This window comes from Mustela putorius, unplaced genomic scaffold (assembly GCF_011764305.1).
Source record: "Mustela putorius furo isolate JIRA1106 unplaced genomic scaffold, ASM1176430v1.1 tig00000698_pilon_pilon_pilon, whole genome shotgun sequence".
Taxonomy (NCBI): Eukaryota; Metazoa; Chordata; class Mammalia; order Carnivora; family Mustelidae; genus Mustela; species Mustela putorius.
In genome coordinates, this window is record NW_025421449.1 from 2,108,156 (window position 1) to 2,133,314 (window position 25,159).

The 25,159-nt window shown below is 54.5% G+C and overlaps 1 protein-coding gene across 1 annotated transcript in view; it reads left to right on the forward strand.

The window, feature by feature from the left end:
- The window catches only part of PALD1 (phosphatase domain containing paladin 1), a 69,102-nt gene extending 46,060 nt beyond the window's left edge, over window positions 1-23,042 (forward strand). Inside the window, exons 11-20 of the mRNA XM_004769519.3 lie at window positions 735-830; window positions 1,273-1,401; window positions 1,895-2,011; window positions 2,107-2,262; window positions 2,584-2,766; window positions 3,853-3,993; window positions 4,236-4,307; window positions 6,710-6,850; window positions 20,661-20,816; window positions 21,332-23,042. Of these exons, the coding sequence (XP_004769576.1) occupies window positions 735-830; window positions 1,273-1,401; window positions 1,895-2,011; window positions 2,107-2,262; window positions 2,584-2,766; window positions 3,853-3,993; window positions 4,236-4,307; window positions 6,710-6,850; window positions 20,661-20,816; window positions 21,332-21,484 (1,344 nt within the window). The 3' untranslated portion in view covers window positions 21,485-23,042. The remainder of the gene's footprint in view (window positions 1-734; window positions 831-1,272; window positions 1,402-1,894; window positions 2,012-2,106; window positions 2,263-2,583; window positions 2,767-3,852; window positions 3,994-4,235; window positions 4,308-6,709; window positions 6,851-20,660; window positions 20,817-21,331) is intronic.
- Window positions 23,043-25,159: the final 2,117 nt, after the last annotated feature.

Below are 25,159 nucleotides of genomic sequence, written 5' to 3' on the forward strand. Positions count from 1 at the left end.
TCAAAGGGCATGACCTTTCTTGCGGGCCTCTCTGAATCTCACTTGCCCTCCAGAAGGTGGTACTGACCCAGCCGGTAAACTCTGAGATCCGAAGGTGGAGAGAGACTTTGGGATTCTCTCTGACTGCTCGCTGCCCCTGGCCCAGGCTGGGCTGTGGTTACGAACTTTGTTTGGGGATCCAACTCTCCTTGCCATCAGTGTTATGATTGAGCAAGTCAGCTCATTTCTCAGAAGCTCTGTAAAATAAGGGAAAAAATTGTGGCTCCCTTGGAGCAGTGTTATGAGGGTCTTTTTGTTTTCTTGTGGAGTGGGTCACAAGTGGGTTCTTAAGGGAGGGCCTCTGGCTTAGAGAAGGGTGTTTCTATCCCTGCTTCCTCAACATGATTGCGCACGGCCCTGCATGTGCATGGCTTGGTGCAAAGATGGTGTTGGGGGAAGGGAGGGTCCCAGCCTATCTCTGGGCACAGAACTGGTGGGCGAGGTGGTCCCTGTGTTGACAGCTGGGGTAGTCACCAAGAGCTTCCCCTGGGCCACAGACTAATTGCAGCAAACGGGAGAGTGTTAGATGCTTGGAAGAATTTCCAGCCCAGCAGAACTGTGTTATAAAGGGAGGGGTAGATTGTGTCCTGGGGGTTTCTGAGGCTTAACTCCTGCCCTTCAAGGGATGGGGACAGGGTGGCTCTGGGAGCCTTGTTTTTACCACCTGGCCCCCCTTCTGGGTCACCTTCTCTTAGGAAAGTTGCAGCCAGCACGGTGTCCGGCAGAGGGCGCTGCAGAGCCTGGAGCGATACTTCTACCTGATCCTGTTTAACTACTATCTCCATGAGCAGGTGGGCAGGGGGATCAGTGGACCCACAACCCCTCCTCCTGGGGTCCCTCCAGCCCTGTCCCCCACAGCAACTGGCATGGGATTGTTGAGGACCCCTGTGGAGCTGGGGAAGAGAATGGGGACGTATTTATTGGTCCCAGAGGAAGGTGGGTGTGGGAGGCCTGGAGAGACCCCGATAGAGTGGTGGTTCCAGAGCAGGTCAGGCAAAGGGAGGGCCCACCTCTCTCTGTCCTGGGCCCCAGTCTCTGTAACCCTAGCCAGGGCATCGGGGCCTGAAAGGATCTTGCTTTGGATCTTCTGGTCCTCTTGCACCCCCCACCCCGCCCTGGACCACGATGGATGTCTCTTGAAGCTCTGCCCCCTCCCCCCGGCAGGGTCAGCTGGGAGAGTTTGGGATGGCCTCGTGCCCCTGAACTCCCATCTCTCTCTGCCTCGGGCTGCAGTACCCGCTGGCCTTTGCCCTCAGTTTCAGCCGCTGGCTATGTGCCCACCCCGAGCTGTACCGCCTGCCTGTGACCCTGAGCTCAGCAGGGCCTGTGGCCCCTGGGGACCTCATTACTAAGGGCTCTCTGGTGAGTGTGGCTGGCTGGCTGGGGCAGTGGGAATGAGTGCGGGCTGTCCCTGGGGCTGGTGGGCCCTTGATTCCTGATGGCTTGGATTAAACATCGCCCTCCTTCCCAGGAGACAAAGAGGCGATGGCCTTTGGGGCGGCAGACTTCCTGTGAGTGATGTGGGGTTGATCTCAGGCCCCAAGAAGCGTTTGCGGCTTTGGCCACTGCTTTTGTTCCCTCTTATCATTCTCGAACCCACGTGCTGCAGGCGAGGAGGCAGGAGGCCTGGTTTGGATGTCTTTGCCACCAGCCTCTCATTGTAGAGCCTTACAGTTCTCCTCTGGGGGGTGGGCACTACTGCCTTTCTCCCTGCTGGGGTGGTGAAGCGCCCAGTGTGCTAACGTGCTTCGTGGACTGTAAAGTGCTGGTGTCTGCCCTCCCCTGCCCTGACTTGGGCCAGGCTCTGAAGCTCAGTCATCTGCTGGGGGTCCCAGGCTTGCTGCTCTCCCCACAGGGGGCGGACGACCTCATCTCCCCAGATGCTCTCAGCACTGTCAGAGAGATGGATGTGGCCAACTTCCGCCGTGTACCCCGCATGCCCATCTATGGCACGGCACAGCCCAGCGCCAAGGTAACCACCCCAGGGGCCCCAGGTCCCCTCGTGGGGTCAAGAGGGGGTAGCAGTTGAGCCCTTTCACTGATGGCCCACTGATGGTCTCCCCCCAGGCCCTGGGGAGCATCCTGGCCTACCTAACTGATGCCAAGAGGAAGCTCCGGCATGTCGTGTGGGTCAGCCTGAGGGAGGAGGCCGTGCTGGAGTGTGACGGGCATACCCACAGCCTGAAGTGGCCTGGGCCCCCCATGGCCTCCGACCAGCTTGAGGTGAGGCCCTCCTGCCCTCTGCATACCCTCACCTTGGAGGCCTTCTGGGAAATTGGCCCTGGAGAATCTTCAGAAGGTCCCAGGCTCCTCTTGTAAATGGAGAAACTGAGGCCGCAGGAGGAGCAGACTCAGGGAGTGGCTGATTCGGGACTCCCACTTTGGTCATCTCCCTGGCTCTGGGTCTGGCTCTGACCCCTGAGGCTCAGGAAGGGGCAAGGGTCCACCTGAAAGCCAGGACCTGTCCTGGCCATGGCAGGCTCTGCCCTTCCGGGGCTGGCCTGGAGGCTGCCTCAGTGGCACCTTTGTCCTACCTTTCTCTAGAACCTGGAGTCCCAGCTGAAGGCCCACCTGAGTATGCCTCTCCCAGGCCCGGGGGGCCCAGCGACCCGCAGGTTCCAGACCTGCCGCACCTTGCAGGAGGTCTTCGCCCAGCACCGAGGGGCCTACCCTGGCCTCACTTACCACCGCATCCCCCTGCCGGACTTCTGCGCCCCCTGCGAGCAGGTGAAGGGGGCTGTGTGGGCTGGGCCCCTAGGGAGCCAGAGCAGACCCTCTCCCACCCCTGCTCTGGCCTGGGCTGTGGCTGTGGGCACAGAGCCCCTGAGGGACTGAGCGCTTGTTCCACGAGCCTCCAGTGGCTTACTCACTCCTTTCCAAGGTTCGAGTCCGGGGGTGTGTATGCATGTCTGTGTTTATTCTGTGTCTCAAGTGTGTGTGTGGGGGAAGTGTATCCACGATGTCTGTAGCGAATGTGCGTCTGTGGGGGAAGCGTGTTTGGAGTGTGTGTGGGTGTCCTGTGGACTGTGTACATGTATGTGGTGGGTGGGTTGGTCTGGAATCCGACAGACATCTTGTCTTTCCCGGGGGGTATGTGGCAGGTGTCTCTGGGGAACTGTGTGATGTGGTGTGTGTGTAGTGGGGTTGTGGGGTGCTTGTGTGTGTCCAAGGTTGTTTGTGTGCTGTGTGTGCGATCTCTGTAGGATTATGTCTTTGTGTAGTATGTGTTTTAAGGTCCGTGGGTACGTCTGTGGTGCGTGTGGCCAGCCCTTACTGCATGCGGGTCGCTGTGATACGCCTGTTGTTCGGGTGGTGTGTCTGTGCAGGGTGTGGTTCTGGGCTGGGTGCGTGTGGGGACAGGTGATGGCAGCCTGGAAGGGGCGGCCTCCGGGGCTGGTAGGTCCTGCCTCTGTGGGTCTGGTTGCCTGTTGTTTGTCGCCCCCTGGTGGACACATGCTTCAGGGAACGGCTGAGGTCGACCCTGCCCTCAGGCTGGGACCTGAGTGGGGTCCCTCTCAGGCCAGCAGCAGGGCTGCGGGTCCCTGCGCAGCCTTGGGGGATGGAGCACATGGATGTGGCATACACATCTTTTGTGTCTTGCCTGGTGGAGGGTGTCTGTGCGTGGGTTGATGGGTGGGTGCCTGGGGGAAGAGGGGAATAAGGCGTAGGGGTGGCTGTTTATAAGCATGCCGTTTTGTACCTGGCTGTCCCACAACAGCTGTTATGGGATTGCCACTTGGAGGGGCGGGCCACGTCTGGAGTCTGCTTCCTGCAGTCCGGCTGCCTGACTCGGACCCTGGTCTCCCCACTCAGGATTTTGACCGGCTGCTCGAAGTTGTACAGGCTGCCCTTGCGAAGGACCCGGGCACCGGCTTCGTGTTCAGCTGCCTCAGTGGCCAGGGCCGGACCACGACTGCCATGGTGGTGGCTGTGCTCGCCTTCTGGCACATCCAGGTATGTGTGGCTTGTCCTGTCCTGCCTGCACAGGGCAGAGTGCTACTTAGCCCCTGGGACCCTGGTTGTGGCAGGAGCATGTGGAGGGCAGGGATGGTGCATGGCATGGTCCCAGAGCCTGTCCCATCAGTCCTGGGCAGAGGGCTTGGGGACTGGCAGACCCCTGGCAAGGGGTTCCTCAGGTTGGGGAGGGGGCCACCTGGACGGACGTGCTCCCTGTCCCAGCAGCTGTCCTCCCTCAGGGCTTCCCCGAGGTGGGCGAGGAGGAGCTCGTGAGTGTGCCTGATGCCAAGTTCACCAAGGGCGAGTTTGAGGTGAGCACACCCCACAGGGCCCCGTGGGGACCCCTCGGTGAGGGGAGAGGGCTGACAGTTCTGGGGGATCTTCAGAGCTCCTCTTACTTATATCACCTTCTCCCATGTCATCATCTCCATGCTCCCCTGCTCCCATTTCACAGATGAGAAAACCAGAGCACAGGTCAGCTTGGCTCTTGGAGAAGAGGGGGTGCCACTTGGCCCTGCTGCTGGGCTGCTCTGTGCCCTAGGGGAGGCCTTGGCCACATTTTGTCTGGATGGTGCTGATGACTGCCTCATAGGCGCCGGGGCCCCAGCTGTGGCTGGTAACCTTGATGCTGGGCTGTGGCCTGTCCCACCTCGCCCCTGTTTCAGTCCAGGGCACTGGGTGGACAGCTGCTCACATTTCTGATTTAGTCACCCCTGTATTGTGCACCTGCCACATGTCATCACCACAGACACCCTGCACACGTGCAGCGGGTCCCTATCTTATGGGGGTTGCTCAGAGCCTGCATGGGGTTCTCTGCTGTTGGTGCTGTAGCCATCTGGCCACACAACATTCCCTGCTTCGTCATCTGGCCACACAACATTCCCCTCCCCTTCTGTCCCTGCTGTCACTGTGGCCTTTGCGTGCTCCCTCCAACTTACCAAACTCCCTCAGCTTCTCAGCCTTTGCATCTGCTCTTCTGTCTCCTTGAAACTCCCCTCTTCCTTCTCACTGATTCGCTGATTCTTAGATTTTTATTTTTTCATTGTGGTAAAAGGTACATACCATATAATTGACCATTTTAAGTGTCTTTAAGCATATAGTTCTGTGGAATTGAGTACATTCACTTTGTCGTGCAACCATTATCGCCATCCATCTCCAGAACTTTCTCTTCATCGCAAACTGACCATACCCATGAAACAGGAACTCCCCATTGCTCCCTCCGCAGCTGCTAGTGACTACTGTTCTACTTTGTGTCTGTGGATTTGACTGTTCTCCATGCCTCATTCAAGTAATATCACCCAGTATTTATTTGTCCCTTTGTGTCTGGTCTGTGTCATTTAGCATCATGTCCTCCAGGTTGAGTGTTTTTTCGCTTTCACTCCTTTTCAAGGCTGAGTAATATTCCCTTGTATGTATGGACCACGTTTTGTTTATCCACTCATCTGGTGGTGGACACTTGCGTTATCGTCACCCTCTGGTGACTATGAGTCATGCTTCTATGAACATGGGAGCCCAAATACCTGTCTGGATATCTGTTTGCAGTTTCAGAGGTGGAATTGCTGGATTGTACAGTAACCTGCTTGATTTTTATTTATTTATTTATTTATTTTTAAAGATTTTATTTATTTATTTGACAGACAGAAGGCACAAGTATGCAGAGAGGCAGGCAGAAAGAGAGGAGGAAGCAGGCTCCCTGTTGAGCAGTAGAGCCTGATGCGGGGCTCGATCCCAGGACCCTGGGATCATGACCTGAGCTGAAGGCAGAGGCTTTAACCCACTGAGCCACCCAGGCGCCCCAACCTGCTTGATTTTTAAATGGTGGCCATATTGTCATTTGTGGTAGTAGCGCCATTTTACATACCCACTGGCAAAGCACAAGAGGTTGAGTTTCTTCTTGTTTTTGCCAACACTTGTTGTCTTCTGTTCTGATAGTAGCTGTCCTGGTGGATGTGAGGTGATACCTCGTGGTTTTGAGTTGTATTTTCCTGATGACGAGTGATGCTGAGCATCTTTCCAGATGCTCGTTGGCTGCCTGCATGTCTTCTGTGAGGAAATGTCTGTTCACGTTCTTTGCCCATTTCTGATTTGGTTTGTTTTGTTGCTGAGTTACAGAAATTTTAAATATATTCTGGATATCAATTCCTCAGTACGTACATGATTTGCAAATATTTCCTTTCATTCTGTCAGTTGCCTTTTTGTGGTGTTGATGGTGTCCTTTCTTTGTTTGCCTCTATGTCTGATGGCCTGACCAAGAAGTCACTGCCACATGCGATGTCATGGAGTTTTCCTCTGTATTTTCTTCTGCCAGTTCTATGGTTTTAGCCCTGGTTTAGGTCTTTGATCCATTTTAAATTAAATTTGTATGTGAGAGTCGCCTGGGTGGCTCAGTGGGTTAAAACCTCTGCCTTTGGCTCAGGTCATGATACCAGGGTCCTAGGATCGAACCCCGCATCTGGCTCTCTGCTCAGCAGGGAGCCTGCTTCCCTTCCTCTCTCTGCCTGCCTCTCTGCCTACTTGTGATCTCTGTCAAATAAATAAATAAAATCTTTAAAAAAAAACTTAAAAAAATCTGCATGTGAATATCCAGTTTTCTCAGCACACTGTGGAGTAGGCCTTGAGGGGTCCCTTTGTGTGGGGTGAGCCTGTTGCTGGGGCTGGAGGCCCCACCTACCTCCCCCCTCCCTTAGTTTTCTCTGTGCTCTCCTGGCCCCAGGTGGTGATGAAGGTGGTGCAGCTGCTGCCTGACGGGCACCGAGTGAAGAAGGAGGTAGATGCAGCCCTGGACACAGTCAGTGAGACCATGACGCCCATGCACTATCACTTGCGGGAAATCATCATCTGCACCTACCGCCAGGTGAGCCTTGCCCCGACCCAGGTGTCCCACCCCAGGGCACAGTGAGCTTGGGGCTGACTGGACGTGAGGCAGCTAGGGCTCCTGTGGGACCCTCATCAGTTCTGTTACTCCTTCACCTTTTGGAAGTGACCTGTGAAATGGAAACACACCCGACCCTGGCTTACCCTGGCTTGATTCAGGGAGTGCTTGGTGAGGTTTGTGTGTCAGGGATGATCAGAGCGTTTGACAACTGTGGCAGCCCTGGAACTGGTCAGAGATGTGGCCAGTCAGAACCAGCACTCCATCCTGACCCCTGTGGTGCCAGGTGTTAACCCTTCAGGTTCTGGGTCATGGGGGGCACTGAGGGTCCCGGGCAGGAGTCAGGTAGCTAGATGGGGCCACTCCAGGGCTTGGCACGTGGCCATGTAACGGCTGGCAGGGCACTCGTTTAGTGTTCTAACGGCTGATGCCGCGTGACTGCTTAGGACCTATGTATGTCTGCACTACCTGGGAGCTGGGGTGGCTCCCAGATTGACCTCCTCCTTTAAAAATTGTGTTTGGGTGACTCATTAAACGATAGTAATGAAAATGTTTCCATAAATTTACAAACTTTCTGTAAAAGCCCAGAGTTTCAGCCTATTTAGAAAAAAGTGTGTCGTTCCATTAGCTATTGGTGGGGCTCTGTCATACACAGCTCTCCTGGCTCAGTCAGATGATTTGACATTACCTTTTGGTAACTATGTTCACGCACTCCCATTCCAGAGGCCAGGCTTCTGTTGACCTCAGCAGTGGGAGGATAGGGATCCCTGAGCCCCACGCAGGGCTCCCTGGTGCAGGGGTGATAGGGTGGGGTGGGGGTGGAACGGAAGGAAGATATAGAGTCATTCCCCAGTATGGCCGCTATGTGGCCTTAGTGAGCTGAGCCTGGGTCAAATTCTCAAAGAGGCTGAAGAGCAGAAGGCCTTCATTCTCTTATCTGGTCCTTTTCACCCCGGTGACACACTTGTTTCACATGGGAGCTTTAAAACATTCCCATGCCTCAGTTCCATCCATAAAGTATAACTTACTAGGTCTCCTTGGGGGGCCAGGGTGTGAGTGTTTTTTGTACAGTTCCCAGGTGATTGTAATGCATAGTCAAGGGTGAGAACCATCTCATCTAAGCGGGAGTCCCCAGCTGTGGTGAGTTTCAAGATCACTTGGGGGGCCCATTCTGGGCTGGGCTCCAGTTCTGAGTTTCTGATTCCGTAGGTCTGTAAAGCTCTTAGATGATGCAATGCTCTGGTTGGGGGCCCCTTCTGGGGATTTGCTGCAGCCAAGTCTCACCCTCTTGCTGTCTTCTAAATGACAGCTTTATGGAGATAGAATTCACATACAAAACAATTATTTAAAGTACAATTCCCCAGTTTTTAGTACATTCCGAGAGCTATGTAGCCATCATCACAGCCAGATACAGAACATTTTCATTGCCCCATTTCGTCTTCCCCCAACCCTAGGCAGCCGTGAATCTACTTTCTGCTCTATGGATTTGCCTATCCTGGACATTTCATAAAAATGGAATCACGCACCATGTGGTCCTCTTGACCAGCTTCTTTCACTCAGCACAATGTGCTCAAGTTTCATCTGTGCTCTAACCAGGATCATGACTTCATTCCTTTTTGTGACTAATATTCTATTGTTTGTATATATCACATTCTGTTTTTGGTGTCATGCCTAATCTAAACTCATGAGAATTCACCTCTAAGAGGTAAGTATTTTTCTTCTAAGAGTTTTGTAGTTGTAGCTCTTACATTTAGTCTTTGATTCATCTTGAGTTAATTTTTATATATGGTGTGAGGTAGAGATCCAACTTCATTCTCTTGTATGTAGATATCCAGTTGTCCTCCCACATGTGTTGAAAAGACAGTTCTTTCCCCCACTGAATTATTTTGATACCTCTAAATATTTACATTGACTGTAAATATGAGGGCTTATTTCTGAGCTTTTAATCCTGTTCCATTGATCTGTTTGTGTATTCTATGCCAGTACTATACTGTCTTGATTACCCTAGTATTATAGTGAATTTTGAAATTAGGAAATGAATTCTCCCAGTATGCCTTTTTCAGAACTATTTTTTCAGAACTTCTTTTTCAGAACTATTTTGGCTATTCTGGGTCCCTTGTATTTCCATATGAATAGGAATTAGGATTAGCTTGCTAATTTCTGAACAACAACAAAAAAGCCAATTGAGATTTTGATAGGGATTTCGATGCAGATCAATCTGAGAAGTGTTGCCATCTTTTTTTTTTTTTTTAAATAAAGATTTTATTTATTTATTTGTCATAGAGAGAGAAGCGAGAGCAAGCACAGGCAGACAGAGTGGCAGGCAGAGGCAGAGGGAGAAGCAGGCTCCCCGCCAGGCAAGGAGCCCGATGTTGGACTCGATCCCAGGACGCTGGGATCACGACCTGAGCCAAAGGCAGCCACTTAACCAACTGAGCCACCCAGGCGTCCCGAGTATTGCCATCTTGACAATAGTTCTTCTTTTGATGCATGAACATGAAATGTCTTTCCATTCACATAGGGCTTCTTTGCTTTTTTACAAGATATTTTATAGTTCCAGAGTGTGAGTTTTACACTTCTTATATTAAATTGATTCATAAGTAACTTACTGCTTTTGTGCTATTGTAAATGGAGTTAATTTCTCAATTTCAGTTTTTAGTTTGTTCATGGTTACTATATAGAGATACAATTGACATTTGTATGTTGATCTTCTATCTTGCAACCTTGCTAAACTAATTCATTAATTTTCATACTTAGTGAAATTTTTAGGATTTTCTATTTAAAAGATCATGTCATATGCAAATAGAGATAGTTTTGCTTCTTCCTTTCTAATTTGGGTGCCTTTTGTTTAATTTTCTTGCTTAATTGCCCTGGCTAGATCCTCCAGTGGAATGTTAAGTAAAGTTAGCTAGCAGAGACACTTCCCTCTAGTTCCCGATCTTAGGGGGAAGCTTTCAGCCTTTCACATTAAATCTTATTTTAACTGGCTTTTTCTTTCTTTCTTTTTTTTTTAAAGATTTTATTTATTTATTTTGCAGACAGAGATCACAAGTAGGCAGAGAGGCAGGCAGAGAGAGAGAGGGAAGCAGGCTCCCTGCTGAGCAGAGAGCCAGATTCGGGGCTCGATCTCAGGCCCCTGAGATCATGACCTGAGCCGAAGGCAGAGGCTTTAATCCACTGAGCCACCCTGGTGCCCTGATTTTTGTCAGCTTGAGAAAACATAAACTTTGTCAGCTTGAGAAAGTTCCTTTCCATTTTTAGTTTATTGAGTGTATTTTTTTTCTTTTAATGAGGAGATATTGACTCTTGTTAAATGCTTTTCCATATCTGTTGAGATGATTATCATGGTTTTTGCCCTTTATTCTATTGATATAGTATGTTATTTTAATTGAACTTTAGGTGTTAAACCAACCTTGCATTCTGGGATAAATCCTACTCAGTCATGGTGTGTCTTTTTATGTTGTTAGATTTGGTTTGTCGAGGATTTTTGTGTCAGATTCATAAGAGATCTTGGTCTCTTTTATCTTTGTTCGGTTTGGCATTAGGGTCCTGCTGGCCTCACAGAATGTGACTGTCTCAATTTTGCAGATGAGACCGAAACCTCAAGAAGGGAGAGGCCATCATACGTGCATTAGTCAGTTCGGGCTGCCACAATAAAATACCACAACCACATGGCTTAAACAACAGAAATTTATTTTCTCACATTGCGGAGACTGGAAAGTCCAAGATGAAGGTTCTGACCGATTTGTTTCCAGAGAGCACTCTCACCGTACTTGTACACATCGACCTTCTCTCTGTATCCTCCCCCAACCTTTCCTGGCTGCCTGGATATGGACAGATGGCAGGATGGGAGAGAGAGAGAGAGGGAAGGGGCTGTCTGATATCTTTTCTTATAAGGACACTAATCTTAGAGATCCTAGAACAAAGAAAGAGCTAAAAGCAGCCTCAATCCCAGTAGCTGGGATTCATGAGGCCAGTTTAAAACAGGGAAGGACCTTTCTAGGGTTGCCAGTATATAACCTTGCTAAATGTGTCCATTTTAAGGAAAGGAGAGATGGAAGGAAAGAAAGAAGCAACAATTTAAAAACTTAACTACCATATACATGGTTGACATTTCATTAATAAAAGGATATTTTAGTACCAGAAAGGTAGAATGGATGTCATCTGGGAGTAGAATAGACATGATCTCAGAGTAGAGTCCTTGAACAGATTTATGTTTCTAAGTTCCTGTGGACCCTTGCAACTGGTTATGGACCCAGATTTAGGAATCACAGCTTTTGGTGACCAGGCCCCTATATCCTTTAGAGAGAAAAGGCAGAATGTCTTTCCTCCAAGGTTACCCTGCACTTGACCTGGCCTGGCTAGACCCAGAGCATATGTCCTGCTAAGGTCAGGATGGCCTGAGCTGCCCCCACTGCCTTGAGATTAGAAGGGGCCTCTGGTCTGCTCTGTGCATGCCTATGTGTGGACTCTGGAATGGCTGGCTTGTTCTGGGCTGATGGGCAGAAGGAATGTGGGTGTGGGAGTTGGAGGAGCCTGGGTTTCAATAGCCATCTTCATCCTCTCTGACCGCCTGTGTCCCCACCTGACAGGCAGGACCGATAATGCTTCCTGGCAGGGCTGTGTGTGAAAAAGACACAAGGGACCAGAAGTACAGGGCTGACACACAACACGTGTTTGACTAATGGGAGGGCTCTGAGGATCCCTGTAGTGCCAGAGTGTCCTGTGATGTCCTGTAGCTTCAGAATCCCCACAGAGACCCTCAGGTTTCAGCGCTAAAGAACTTAGAGAGCATTTGTCCCCTCTGCTGACAGATGAGCTAGAGAGCGGTTTTCTAGGGTCCCATGGGTGTCGCTCTCAGAGCAGGGCTGAGAGGCAAAGAGCCTCGCTCCCAGACCCCAAGCCTCTAAAAGTTACTCCAAACTGCCCCAGCACCTGGTCCATGTTTAGATTTTCTCAGTGGTCTCCCAGAGTCTTTCTGCGGTTGGATCAGGATCCAGATCAGAACCACAGATCACATGTGGCTGATGTGGCCCGTGGAGCCCAGGGCTGCTCTTCTCCCTCTCCTTCCCCTGAAATGTAACCCCAGAGGGAAGCAGGTTGCTTACCAGATACCTGCAGTCTGGACCTGGCTGGTCGCACCCCGAGCTCTAACTAATCACGGGTGATGCCGTGGGCTTCCACAGTGGTACAGAAGTCCCCGTGGTGTCTCTTGGGACTGGGCAACTGCTGGAGGTCGTCCCCTGGATTCTTTATTTCACTGAGGGTGTGCAAAATGCTGATTCGCTGGTGCTCTCATTCCCCCTCTGTTAGCTAACTCAATCATTCCAGAAAGATACTCCCCGCCGAGGTGTGGCGGAGGCAGGAAGGCAGGGCCCGAGCTTGGTTTTTCACTGGACTTGCTCGTGTTAAAGGAGGTTTGTAAGGTGTGCTTCGCTAAAGCCCAGGGGAAGGATGTTGGGTTCGGGGAGCCTCTGTTCTTCCAGACTCGGACTTGGAGCCCGTCATGTGGGTCTGGGTGACTGGGGTGGTCTGGGAGAAGGAAGATGGAGGGGCTCCTGAGGGGAGGCTGGGAGTTGCCAGAGGCCAGGGCTGGAAACCAGGAGACCCAGTCTCCACTCATCCCGACTCAGAAACAGTGTGGGAGGTGCCCCCACGAGGCTCACTGAGCATTTTCACTTCCACAGTCTGGCTCAGTCCTTACTTGTATCTGTGCCTGAGGAAGGGGAAGCTGTACCTCACGGCCATGTGTGCATTTGAGGAAGGGAGGCCCTGGGCTTGCCCAGGAACCCATAGCTGGTGGATGGCAAGAGGAGCGCGAGACTCCAGGCCCGGACTTCCAGGTTGGGCCCTCTCTGCCCTGCCGCCCAAGTTGGAGGACAGTTTCAGCTCCTTCCCAACTCAAGCCCTGCTGCTTCCGGGGTTGGGGGAAGCAGAACTAGAAGCCAAAATTCGTGCTCTTGGCCTGAGGCGGCCAGAGGACAAGAGCACATCGTGGACTTGGGTCATAAACACAGAGGGAGTCATGGGACTGCAGCTGCACACACATTTTCCACAGAGACAGGCCTTCCCTTGTATGACAGTCTTGGCCCCCCTCTCTGCCTAGGCTCATCCCAGGCAGCCCAGCGATGTGTCCTCCACTCTCTAGAGTGCAGTGAGACTGGGCCGGAGCCTAATCTGCCTTATGTGTGTGAGGGGGCCAGAATGCTCAGGGCATTTTAAAAACCACCTCAAAAAGAAAAAAGAAAGAGAAAGCTCTTTGAACTAAGCTACTCTGTGAGGTGGCGATAGAGGTGACAAGGCTGGGCCCCAGCCCACAGTGGGGACACCATCTGGTGAATTAGTTGTTTCCTGCTGGGCCTAGAAAGGGAAAAATATTTGTGACAGAAACTCAGGTCAGGGCTCCTGGAGGAAGTCCTGCTAGAATCATTAATGCCAGCGGCCTTTTCCTTAGCTTTGGCTGGTGACGTTAATTCTTAGTGTACTGTGTTTTGAACAGTCTGATGTGTCTCCCTTCTGTCCCTTCAGAAGGAGTTTGAAGAAGAACTGAGATAAAAGTAGCCACACAGAGAGGAATAAAATGTCCTTTGGTCTTGAAATGAGATTTCGTCTATACATCTCTAACTTTGAACAGTGCTTTTTGAGTTTTCTAAGAACTTACTCTTTTGTCTCCCTTGGTCCTCGGGGCGGCTGGTAAGGAGGCGATGGTAGGTTTTACTAGACCATTTTCGCGAGGAGGACACTGAGGCCTAATGACACCGTGATCAACTCGAAGCAGGATCAGAACCCGTCTCCCAACACCTCAGCCCGTGTTCCTTTCCTCCATGACAGCCATGACCCAGGGGGCAGTCTTGTGGTGGAAAAAGGAAGGGGCCAGTGAGGAAGCCACCAGGGCCTACCACATGCGCTGCCCTGGGTTGGTGCCGAGTTGCCAAAACGTCAGAGGTTTAGCTCGGTGCCCCCAAAGACAAAGGGTGTTATCTTCAGAAGAATACAGATCCCAGGTGGGGTCTCCTCTCAGTCTCTCCGCGACTATGGTTTGGCCAAAGTCGTTCCCTGAAGACCTCATTCCAGTAGGTAATGTGTCTCCAGGGCCTGGGCCGTGCAATTAGAGCGGCCTTGGAATGCTGTAAACTGTCACAGAAAATATGATGGAAGGAAGAGTTGCTCGGGTGGACGAGCGGCTGCTCAGTGTGTGCGTGTGTACGTGTGTGTGTGTGTGTGTGTGTAGGGCACATGTTCTCAGACCTGAGACCTCTCTTGCTTTCCCCTCCTTCCCATGGTATGGCTGAGCCTGAACGATCTTCTCCCTCCAGGGCGACCTCCTGCTTTAACCGTGCCGCAGCCATGCCCTGCCCACCTGCCCTGAGCTTGGCCCTAGGTGTGCCCCTGGAGGCTTGGAGCTCTCTGTGGTTCCGGAGGGGTCTCGGTCTCAGCCCATACACTCCCCAAGGAGACCCGCCTTTGTGCTCACTGCTGCCCCTGTTAGCCTTCTGGTTATCCCCCCCGGGGGTGCCTCTTTCTGCGGTTCCTCTCTGTTCTGCTGGGCCAGGGCTCATCTCTGACCCCTTGACCCCCAGACCCCGCCTGGGGCAAGTAGGGCTCCACAGATGTCTGGCCAGTGAGCAGACCAGTGAGCCGAAGCCTGAGTAAGTAACTGTGTGATTAAATAGGAAATCGGACTCCTACCCTTCCTTGTACCTTTTTGTTTTGTCCACATTGTTGGTCTGCCAGGAGAGGGCGCTCTTCTCCAGCCGCCCAAAATGCCGAGTCTGTGTGGGAAGCCCCGAGTTCTGGCCAGGGCTCTGCTAAGAGCTCCCTGCACAACCCTGGGTGGATTGCTTTGGCCTCTCTGGGCCTTTCCTTTGCCATCTGTCACCTGGGGTCACTGTTGCTTCTCCAGCTGCCTATAAGGGTGGCAGTGAGCACAGCTTGTTTCCAAGGTCAAGCGAGAGTGGGGTGTGTAGGGTGCCGTGGGCGGGGGAGCTGGGACACCTGGCCAGTTCACTAGCTTACGTACAGGGCAGTGGGCTCCCGAGGGCTGTCTTGGCACCGCATCCCAGAGCCTGGCCTAGGAGTAAATGATGTTTGGGGAATGAAGGGTGCACAGAGAAGTCTGTGTTGCCAGGTTTAGTACCTTCCTGCTTTGAAAGTACTGAATAAAATGTGTTTTTTGGGGGCACCTGGTTGGCTCAGTTGATTAAGCATCTGCCTTCGGCTCAGGTCATGACCCCAGGGTCCTGGGATTGAGCCCCACATCAGACTCCTTGCTCAGTGGAGAGCCTGCTTTTCTCCCTCTGTCTCTCCCCCGCTTGTGCTCTCTCTCACGGTCATGCGCGTGCTCTCTCTCAAGTAAATAAATAAATCTTTAAAAAAAATGTTTTGTTTTGTTTGGAAAACTGGCTACTTGTCTATGGGCCAAGGGCCATTTTCTCTCTTCTGGGGATGAGGTGTAGAAAGCATCCTTGTGCTTGAGGCCCTGGGACAGGCCGGAGGATGGAGTTTGCAGGGACCCCTAGGAAGCCTCTGGAAGGAGGTGGCACTGATTGCTTGAGAGCCAGCGTCTGACAGGGAGAGGGCGGCACTGGGCTTTGAGAAGGATGGGTGGGTCGGCGCTCTGGGACCTCGCCCCTTAGAGACTAGCCGTCTTCAAGGACTGCCTGCCGCTTGCTCAGCTGGACAGCAGAGGCCACCAGGCCATCTGTGCTCATTGCTATGAGTAGGTCAGGGAAAGGGCAGCAGGTGGATCCCAGGAATGAAGGTGTCTTCTGGTTGGGACTGACTCAGGCCCTGAGCCTGGCCTCGATTGCGCTTCTTGTTTCTCTCCTTGGGCTCTGGTTTTCCCATGGCCTGGGCTGTGTCCAGCCCTCCATGCGATCCGGCAGGTCAGCTCATCTCTTTGGCCTCGGTCGCCCCTTCTGGAAAGCAGAAGGGTTGATGTAGGTAAGCCCGGCCTGTCAGTGATGCGGGGCTTGATAAAAATGGGAGATTGAAGTATTCGGCAAACATTTCTGGTAGGCCTCCTGAGTGCCAGGCACTGTGCTAGGTCTGGAGATGCCTCGTGGACAGCCCAGGGAAGTTCCTGCCTGTGTGGAACCCTCACTCCAGGGAGGGAGACACATGAGGAACAAGACACAGGTCAAAGTCACGTTGTGTCCAGTCGGGATGCGTCTGTGAGGTTAAGGGGATTGCAGTTTTACATGGGGTCTGAGTCAGGAAGGGGCTTGATGAAAAGGTGTCGTTTGAACACAGACCTGAGGGGGTGAGAGAGATCCATGCCGACATCTGGACAGAGGGATACGGCAGGTGCAAAGGCCCTGAGGTGGGGGCTTCCTGGTATGTTTGAGGAACAGGAGAGGAGGTCAGAGGTTACAGGGGCTGGGGGCAGGCAGAATGGGGCCTGGTCTGGGATTGTATAGACGATTACACAGATTTCGGCTTCTACTCTGAGCACCAGTGGGGGCTTGTGGAGCGGGTTGAGCAGAGGAGCAAACATAAGGTTCTAGCTGGCTTACTCTGGGGCTGTGGTGGGAATAGCCTGCAGGAGTGGGGTGAGGGGGACCAGGAAGGCCAGTCAGGGACTGTCACTGAGGTGACCCGGCTTGGGCCAAGGTGATAAGGAGGCAAGCAGCAGCTGGCAGTGTTCAAAGCAGTTGACGAGATGCCCTGACTGGTTGGCTGTGGGACTGAGAAAGGGCGAAGTTAGGACGGGAGACCAGGTTTTGGCCTGAGCAGCGGGAAGAATGGACGTTAAGATGGGCAGACTGTCCAGCAGGTTTTGGGAAAGCTCAGGAGGTTCACCTGGGTGGGACATGTTTTGTGAGTGTGAGAAGTTGGTTTGATATCTACCTAGAGCTCTTCAGCGTGGTGGTGCACTCGGAGTCTCCATTCAGCCTGGAGTCTGGATTCCCGGAGGTGGAGGTGCACGTGTGGGGTCCCCAGTGTCCTGTCTGAACTCTAGATTCCAGGGGGGCACTGGAGACATGAGAGTGGCTGAGCTGGCCTGGGGAGTCTGTGCTTGTCCACCAGCTGGGTGCCTGCCACGTGCCTGGTCTGTGTCCTGACACTGATATTCGGGGTGTTGGGGAGGATGCAAGTTGTAAACCTCGTTATAGTCTGGTGCCTTCTCCCCAGGATTGTTTTCAAGACTGATCATTCCTTGGGGAGCAGAGGAGACCGAGAAGAGGCTGGAGCACTCAGAGCAGGCTTCAGGAGAGCCGGGTCTCAGCCTGGGCCTGGAGCGCTGAGCGGAGCAGGGCCAGGCCTGGTGGAAGGGAAGGGTTTTCCAGGCAGAGGGAAGGCAGGCGGTCAAGGTACAGAAGCAAGAGTGAGGCGGGGCGTGGTTGAGCTTGATGCCCACAGGGCCCAGAGGGGTCAGAGAGCTGGGCATTTGGAATTTGTGTCCCAGCTGGGAACTCTGACGTTGGGCGCTTACTTAGCCTTGCCCAGCCTCATCTGCAAAATGGGCGTCCCTCTAGGAGACGTTTTAGGATCTAACAGTCCACTCTGGGTGTGACAGGTTCAGCCTGGCACGTGGCATGCTGTAGACCCTTGACACACCTGGGGAGGGGGATCAGCCCTGCCTTGGTAGGTCTCTTCCACGTGGCCCAGCAAAGGGCAAGAGCTTCAAGAGAGCCACGGCTGTAGACGCTGGGCCTATGTGGATGCCGGCCGACCGCAGGCCCGAGAGAGCTGAAACGCCCAGCACCCTTGGCCACCTTTCCTAAGCTTGTTCTATTTTAGGGCTCGGTCCCAATGGACGCGGAAGCCTTATCCAGCGCCACCTCAGCTAATGACAGCTTGGCCTGCCAGGCCATTTAAAAACAGCTCTGCTATTTTTATCAACAGGAGGAGGTTGGCCTATCCTTGTCCCCAGACAGTGCCCACATCGGGTTTTAAGGAATTTTAAGGAAATTGGGCTTTGATAGGAAGATGGGTTATTGTCTCAAATCACAGACTATGACTGCGCTCAGGAAGTGCCCACGGAACCTTCTGGGGGGTGTCAGGTGTCACCTTTACTTGCGATCTGAATTTAGAGATAATTCTACCCTACCTTGCCGGTAGGGCTCAGAAGGAGTCACCCAGCCTCTCCACCCTGAGTTTTGCTCAGAGGCAGCCCTCTCTGGTGTATCTGGGAGCAGCTGGCCCCTGTCCCCATGGGATTGAGGGCTTGGGGAGGACAGGTCTGGGTGCCTGTGCCCATGGGTCAGCCCTGGAGCCGTGGGCTTCTCATGCCCACGGGATGTTTCCTTAGCGCTAATTGAAAGTAGTTTCAAACGGGTCCTGTCTTATGGAACTGTGGGTAATTTTCCCTCCTTCAATAAGCTGCAGAGATGGAGATGGGGAAGGCAGCAGGAAGGATGGGGCGGTGAGTGGCCCGTGCCGGACAGCAAGGCCCTCCTTGGGGAGAGTGGGGTGGTGGAGGATTGGCCATACTTTGTCTCTAGGTAAATTTTTTTTGGGGGGGTCCACTACCTAATTTCTAAACAAAATTGCTTTTTTTTTTGAGCACCCGGTGGGTTGATCCTTAAAACAAGAGGCACCCTGCCCTACCCTGCTGCGGTCATCTCGGGCAGCAGCCCTGGGGCCATTTCCACCCTCACCCTCTCCAGAAGCCCTCCGTGGCCCCTTTGTCTGTAGGATCAGGGCCTGGCTGGCCTTCCATATCCTATTCTTGTCTCCCCCCTCCATTGCTTCTTTCTCTGTGCCCCCTCCCCTGTCAGTCTGCCTTGGACACCCCTCATTCTCTGGCCCCTTCCTCCTCTTCTCAGGGCACCTTTCTCCCTGCCCTTTTTCCTAACCAGCCTCAGATACCACCGCCTCCTTGATGCCCTCCCTGGTCTGGCTCCCCTCCCTGTCTCAGTCCCCTGACCCAGCTGCTCTGGTTGCCCTGGGACTGTCCTCAGCCACCCAGCCAGCCCCCGAGGGATGGCTGCAGGCGGGACCCGTGCACGCATCTTTCTCGTGTAGCTGCTCTCTCTCCTATTCCATGGCTTGCTGTGGCTGCTCATGGTTTAAGCATGCTTCCTGCTACCTTGCACATCTGAGCAGTCCTACCTCCAGAAACCTGGGAGCTGAGAGTTCACATGGCAGGACCGGGCCCAGAGTTATGTCTTGCAGGGAGCCACAGCAGTGGCTGTGGGCCCCTTTCCCCTCCACGGCCCCCTCCACTGCCCACCTCCTACCCCTTCCCTGTCCCCAGTGCCCCAGAGCTCCTTCTTACTATGTCCTTGCTCCACCCTGGGGGAGGCTGTTAACTGAGGTGGAAGTGAGAGGTGGGGGACCACAGGTCCTGCAGACGGCCCCACTCCAGCTCCTGGTTCTTGAGGCTGTGGGTCTCGTCATGTCTGGGGAAGGGCCCCCCCCCCCCTCACACACACACAAAGCCTTCCTGCAGCTGGGCTGAGTTGTGCCTGCACTGGAAGGCTTCTGGCAACGGGCCTGCTGTGGGGAGGTGGCCCTTCCTGGCTCCTGGGTCTCTGGTTTCTAGTTCCTTGCTGTTTCCTTGAGGAGGCTCCTGGCGCCTGAGGGAACAGCCCCCGGGCTAGTCTTCCTGGAGCACAGGGAGCTGCAGTGGGTGGATGGAGGCCTGGAGGGTGTGGGGTGGGGTGTGGCGTTCTCTCTCCTGAGCTCCCCCTCCAGGGTGGGCTGTACGTCTGTGGTGGGTCGAAGGAGCACCTCAGGCATGGCGGCAGGGACACTGTACCACGGGGACGCCGACTCTGTGTGCCTTGGGGTGCCCACTGATGCCCACACCGAGGAAGCTTCCAGAGCACCCCACTTAAGTCCCCGGGAGTCTTCCGGTCAGACGTCACTCCTGCCCCTACACCTTCAGTGACTCTCCTGAGCTAAAGCCATGGGGCTCTATCCCGTCTGCAGAGTTCCCCCGGGAGCTTCTCAGGACACTGACCTGTACCCCGTGTCACGCAGGCTCTCCTCTGAGGGGTCTGAGCTGGGGCCCCGGTGTCCGCGTGCCAGGGTGCGGAGCTTGGCTAGGGTAGAGCGTGGGCTTCTACAGTTGGCTGCCAGCCCAGTTCCCTGTCTTGTCCCTTCACACCCTCATTCCAGCCAGGCCAGCACCTTCTGGGTCCCGCCGGCTGGGTACTGTCTGCCCACCATCCGCACAGCCCCATGACAGGCTGTTTGCGCTCTCTACCCCGACCCCAGCCGGCCTGCACCGCCCAGCCACAACCCATGCTCTCTCCCTAGTCATGTGGCGGTCCCCTCTCTCCTGGCATGTGGCCTGATGCTGTCTTATAGGGGGCTGGGGATGGCTTGTTAAAAACACACACACCTCTTTCTTCCCTCAGCCGTCTTATCTTTCGTTACTCCCCAGCCCTGGTGGCCTTTCTAGGATCTATTCCAGCCTTGGGGAGGGTAGGGCCAGGGCCAGGGGACTGGATTCACCCCGCTTCTGCCCCTGATCCTGAGCCATTTGAGAAATGGGCAAGGAAGTCCATTAAGGACCCGTCGGGGCCGAGGCCAAGGTGGAGGCTGCCCTCCCAGGCAGAGACACACGCACTAGCCTGGGAGCCACGGGGAGGCCATAGAGCTCAGGCCCCGGGGGCTGAGGGGAGGCCGTGCTGCATCCAAGGTCAGAGCCCTAATGGCTCAGCCTTGCTCTCCTTTGGTCTCCCTGGAACTTGAGCCAGGGCCATGCTCTGGGCCTTGCTGTCCAAGTCCCTTCCTCCTGTCTAGTCCCGGAGCTGTGTGTGTGTGTGTGTGTGTGTCCGTGCATGGGGTGTGGAGATGGGCCCCGCGGCGACTCCCACTCACTGCCCTTGTCTTCCAGGCGAAAGCGGCCAAGTCGGAGCCAGAGGCGGGGCGGCTGCAGCTGCGGAGCCTACAGTTTCTGGAACGTTACGTGTACCTGGTGCTCTTCAATGCTTACCTCCACCTGGAGAAGCCCGACTCCTGGCAGAGGCCCTTCGGCTCCTGGATGCGGCAGGTGAGGGGCCACCCTTCGTCGCCCCCGCCCGCCCCGCTGTCATTTGGCTCCGCGGGAAGCTTCCATGATACGGGACCGTGTCTCTATCATCAGCATTGGGCGTCCAGGCCGGTCTCTGCTTGTGGCGGAGGCCACGACGTGGGAGGCATCAGAGGCGGTAATCAGTGTCTCAGTGGGCACATCAGGGCCACATGGGCACAGGATACTTGGCTTCCTTGTGCCACTCTCTCTGCCTTGCTATCTGCTGGGTACTTTCTGTGCTTCCGGACCCCCCCACCCCCGGCATCGTCCTGGGTGGTAGAAGATGAGGAAGCTGAAGTTCGTGGTAGTCAAAACGCAAGCTTGGCCAGGGCCTGAGCTGGTGGAAGGCAGCGCTGGGCCCCAGCCTCACCTGTGTGATCTGGAGCCCAGCAGGCGGAGGGGCGGGGGTGGGGGTAGGGCTTGGTGACGTGGGAAGGGGCGGGGTGACCTGAACTTCCTGGGACAGCCGCCCCCAGCTCTGCTGTCTTCCCCAGGTGGCATCGAAGGCGGGAGTCTACGAGATCCTCAACCAGCTGGGCTTCCCCGAGCTCGAGAGCGGGTGGGACCAGCCCTTCTCCAGGCTTCGCTGCCGGTGGCAGGAGCAGAGCCGCCTCCCCGAGCCCTCCACCCCTGGGGAGTTCATGTAAGATGTGCTCCCCCATCCCTGCCCACACCCCCCCCCACGGCTTCTTGCAGTCTGGGGGTGCTCCAGGTGCTCTCCACGGGGAGTGCTCTCGAGGAATCCATGCCCCAGCTTCCCGGAGACACTGGGGCGGGGTTGGGACCCTTTTTCAAAAAGAGCTTTTTATAGGACAAGTAGTGCACAGTTAATGCTTGTGAACAGCAGGCGCGTGCGCCTTGCAGACTGCAGACGGCTTCCGAGGAGCTCAGTCCCCAAGTAGCCGAGCAAAGCTCCTCGCCACGGCCACGTGTGCGCCCTCCTCTCTCATGCCACAGTGGTCCCGACAGCCTGGGGTGCTGGGCTGGTTTCCCTCTCTTGCTGCCCTCCCTGCTTGGCTCCTGGTCCCCCGGGAGTAGACAGGGTTCTGGTGGACTTGTCACCTTAAGGCAGCTTCCCACCCAGTGTCCTTGCCTCTCGTGCCCCATCTCCAGCCTGGAGACCTCAAGAGTACCACCCCGTGACCTGCTGGGTCTGGCAGAGGCTCTGCCTCTCCTTCCTTCCCCGCCCCATCCCCTGGGGCTGGTGGGACTGAGGAGGTCCTCCAGCTGGAAGGGCAGAGTCCCTCTCAAGAGGCAGGAGCTTCTAGAAGGTGGTTGCAGGCCTATAAAAGAGGCCTGCCCTGCTTTCCAGGGAACCAGGGTGGGCAGTGCTGAGGAAGCCCCAGCTCCCAGCAGGGGGTCCCTCTCACTTCTTCCCTGCCCTGGCTGCCCAGATGGCCCCAGGTCCCCTCCAGCTGTGGCAGGAGCCCCGAGGATGGCTGGGTGACCCCAAGTGAACAGTGGAGCATGCGAGTAGGCTGAAGGGTGTTCCAGGCCATCCCAGCTGAGGACCCCTGAGGTTTCCCTCTAGAGGAAGCAGAGGGGCCGAGGGTTGGGGAGCAGGAGGCCTTGGGAGCCGCTGTCCCCACGGTGGGAAGGCTGCGGGGAGCGGTTGGCCCTGTGGAGGTGAGTCCTGCGGCTCTTCCTCTGGGGACCACTGTCTGCTGATGCCCTGAGTCTGGTGGTGTGGAGGCTGCCCCTTAGGCCTGGCTCGTGGCAGCCTGGGAGCCCTCCCCGGTTGAACGCATGCACTTCTGCAGAAAAACAGCAGAGGCATCTCTGGTTCTGAGAGGAGAGGCCAGAGTTGTTCACATCCACCTAGTAGTGGAAAATACTTGGCCATCTTGGCTGAAATCTTTTGCAAAACTACTGTATGTCTGTTCATTACCTTTTCAGATTTGTTTTTTTGTTTTTAGTTTTGCATGTATTAAAAAGTTTTCATTTCTTTGCAGACAAGGTCTAGATGAGGGGTCACAGATCAGGCTGAACTGGGAGGGATCCTCTGTGTGTTCTCATGGTTGGCCCTGACTTTCAGCTGTGCTGGGACCACGGGCTGGTCACTTCGCCTCTCTGCCTCAGTTTCCCCATTTGTAAAATGGGAGAATAATACTTGCCTACCTACCTCACAGGGGTGTTGTGAGGACTCATTTGTGACTTTTGTTTTTTGTACAGAGCTTTTGAGCATTAAAAATGGCTAAATGTGAATTGTGCCTGCCTGCTGATCTGTCCATAGTATGTTCTAGAACGGATGCGAGCTGTGGTCCTGGCTCCTTCAGAGTAACGGGGCGGGGGTGGGGGCCAGATGAGTTGAAAGCACTGGCTCTCTGAGAAGGTAGGTTTGTCCAGACATCCCTCTCCTTCCTTCACTTTCTTCATGTGTGACTCTTTCACTCTGGCTGCCTGGGGCTGTCATGCTGAGCCCTTCCTTGAAGAACATGGTAAAATAGGCAAATTCATGCTTAAGTGCGAAGGACTGTTGTGTTTGGACATGGAGCAAAACGGAATTTCAGGGGCTATGATGGAGGATGTACCTCAGCCTCTCCTCCCTCCTCTCACTTCTGTAGGCTTTGGTTGGCCCCTTCCAGCCCCTAAATACTTGGACACAACGGCATTGAGAGATTTTCGTGTAAAGAGGCAGCGAGGAGTGTGAGGCAGAGGGCACAGATCCCAGCTCTTCCAGCATTAGGGGAATGAAACCTTCTGGGTTGTATTTCAGAGGTCAGCTGGGGGTGGTCAGAATGGAACCCAGAGCCCCATGGGTTAATGGTGATGATCTGCCCAGCCCTGGGGGAAGGTCTCCTGGGGTTATTGCCCGGCATGGCAGAGTCCAAGAGGCTCCCTCTGCCTTCTGAATGTGAATGCAGAGACATGCGTCGTCGTGGTGTGTGTGTCCCCTCTGGCTCCCTGGGCCATCCCACCTGTGGGAGGGCATCGGGCTGTTACGTGGACGGTACCAGCTCCCATGTCAGGAGCCCCTCTAGGGCAAGACACCCAAAGACTCTTCAATAAGTGAAGACACGTGAAACCTTCGAACAGCCCCTGATGCATCGTAAGTATGCGGTCAGTTTTAGCCAACTTGGCAGAATCAGTCCTTTTGGGGTGCTCAGGAGTAGTCTCCTCACTTATCTCATGTGTGGTCATCACTGTGGGGGGCTTCCCTGCACCTTCCAAAACTTCAGACATCATGGAGCTCTGACCTGCTCAAGCGCCCAGGCTGGGAGGTGTCACTGGGGACAGGGCCTGGGGTCTGTATTTACTTGCAGTGGAGGAGCCCGACGAGGTCTCTGGGGTGAGCTGCCACACTCCCCTCCTGCTACGCCCCCCCCCCCAGGGCTTAGCACCTAGGCCAGCTGCCTCCATGTGCCTGGCTCCCACGCCCTTACCCTGGGTTCTGTCGCACAGGCTCCTGGGCCTTCTGGGGGTCCTGCCACACCAGTTTGCCCCTGTGTACAGACCAGAGGGGCCTTCGCTGGGACCCTGCCTGCCTTAGGGATGCACCCGTGGGTGCTAATGAGCACTTGCTGGCTTCTGCGTCTAAGGGTAGGTATGGAAAGTGAAGATGCCTGTATGGGGGCTGTGGGCAGCGAGTCAACAGTCACACACAGGGCTGTGACAGGGACAGCCCTACCTTCCAGAGCCTGTGGAAGAGAGTGAACGAGCCATTTGCACTGGGGATGGCGAGGACTGGGATGCTGAGGGCTGCCTGTAGACAGGAGCAGTGAGGTCGGGTACAGCGTCCAGAGTTCTGCCTGGGGCCCCAGCTTCCATTGCTCCCTTCTGATGGAGCTTCTAGAATACGGAAACACTGAGGGCGTGGACCCTGGGTGCATGGACCCCAGAGACACGCTGGGCCCAGAGTCAGGCCCCCTCACCCTAGGACCCCCAGGGCTCAAATGATCTGAGTTATTTCTGACCCTACTTACCCTCCCAGCCTTGACCAGACTCAAGAATTGGTCATAGTCTGTGGAAGGGGGACCCCGAGAGTGCCTTTGGCTTCTTTGCTCCTCCCAAGAACCAGTCTAGGATGAACTGGGAAAATGGCACCCACCCAGATGTTGCCTGACAGATCTCCCCTGCTGTGTCCAGCCCAGGGGACCCCAGCTTCCCTTGCAGACTCAGCTTTGTTAGGTCTCTACCTTGGTTTTACCTTGAGAAAGACTGTTTATCTTTCATTCCCATAAGGAAGGCATGAGCAGCAGCTCGTTAGGAAAATTCAACCAGTATCTTCATCCCCCTAGCTTACCACCCCCCCATCCCCCGCCCATGGCTAAATAAGGCAACTGGCGCTGTCCCTGGCTGTGGCATAGCAGAGACACACAGCT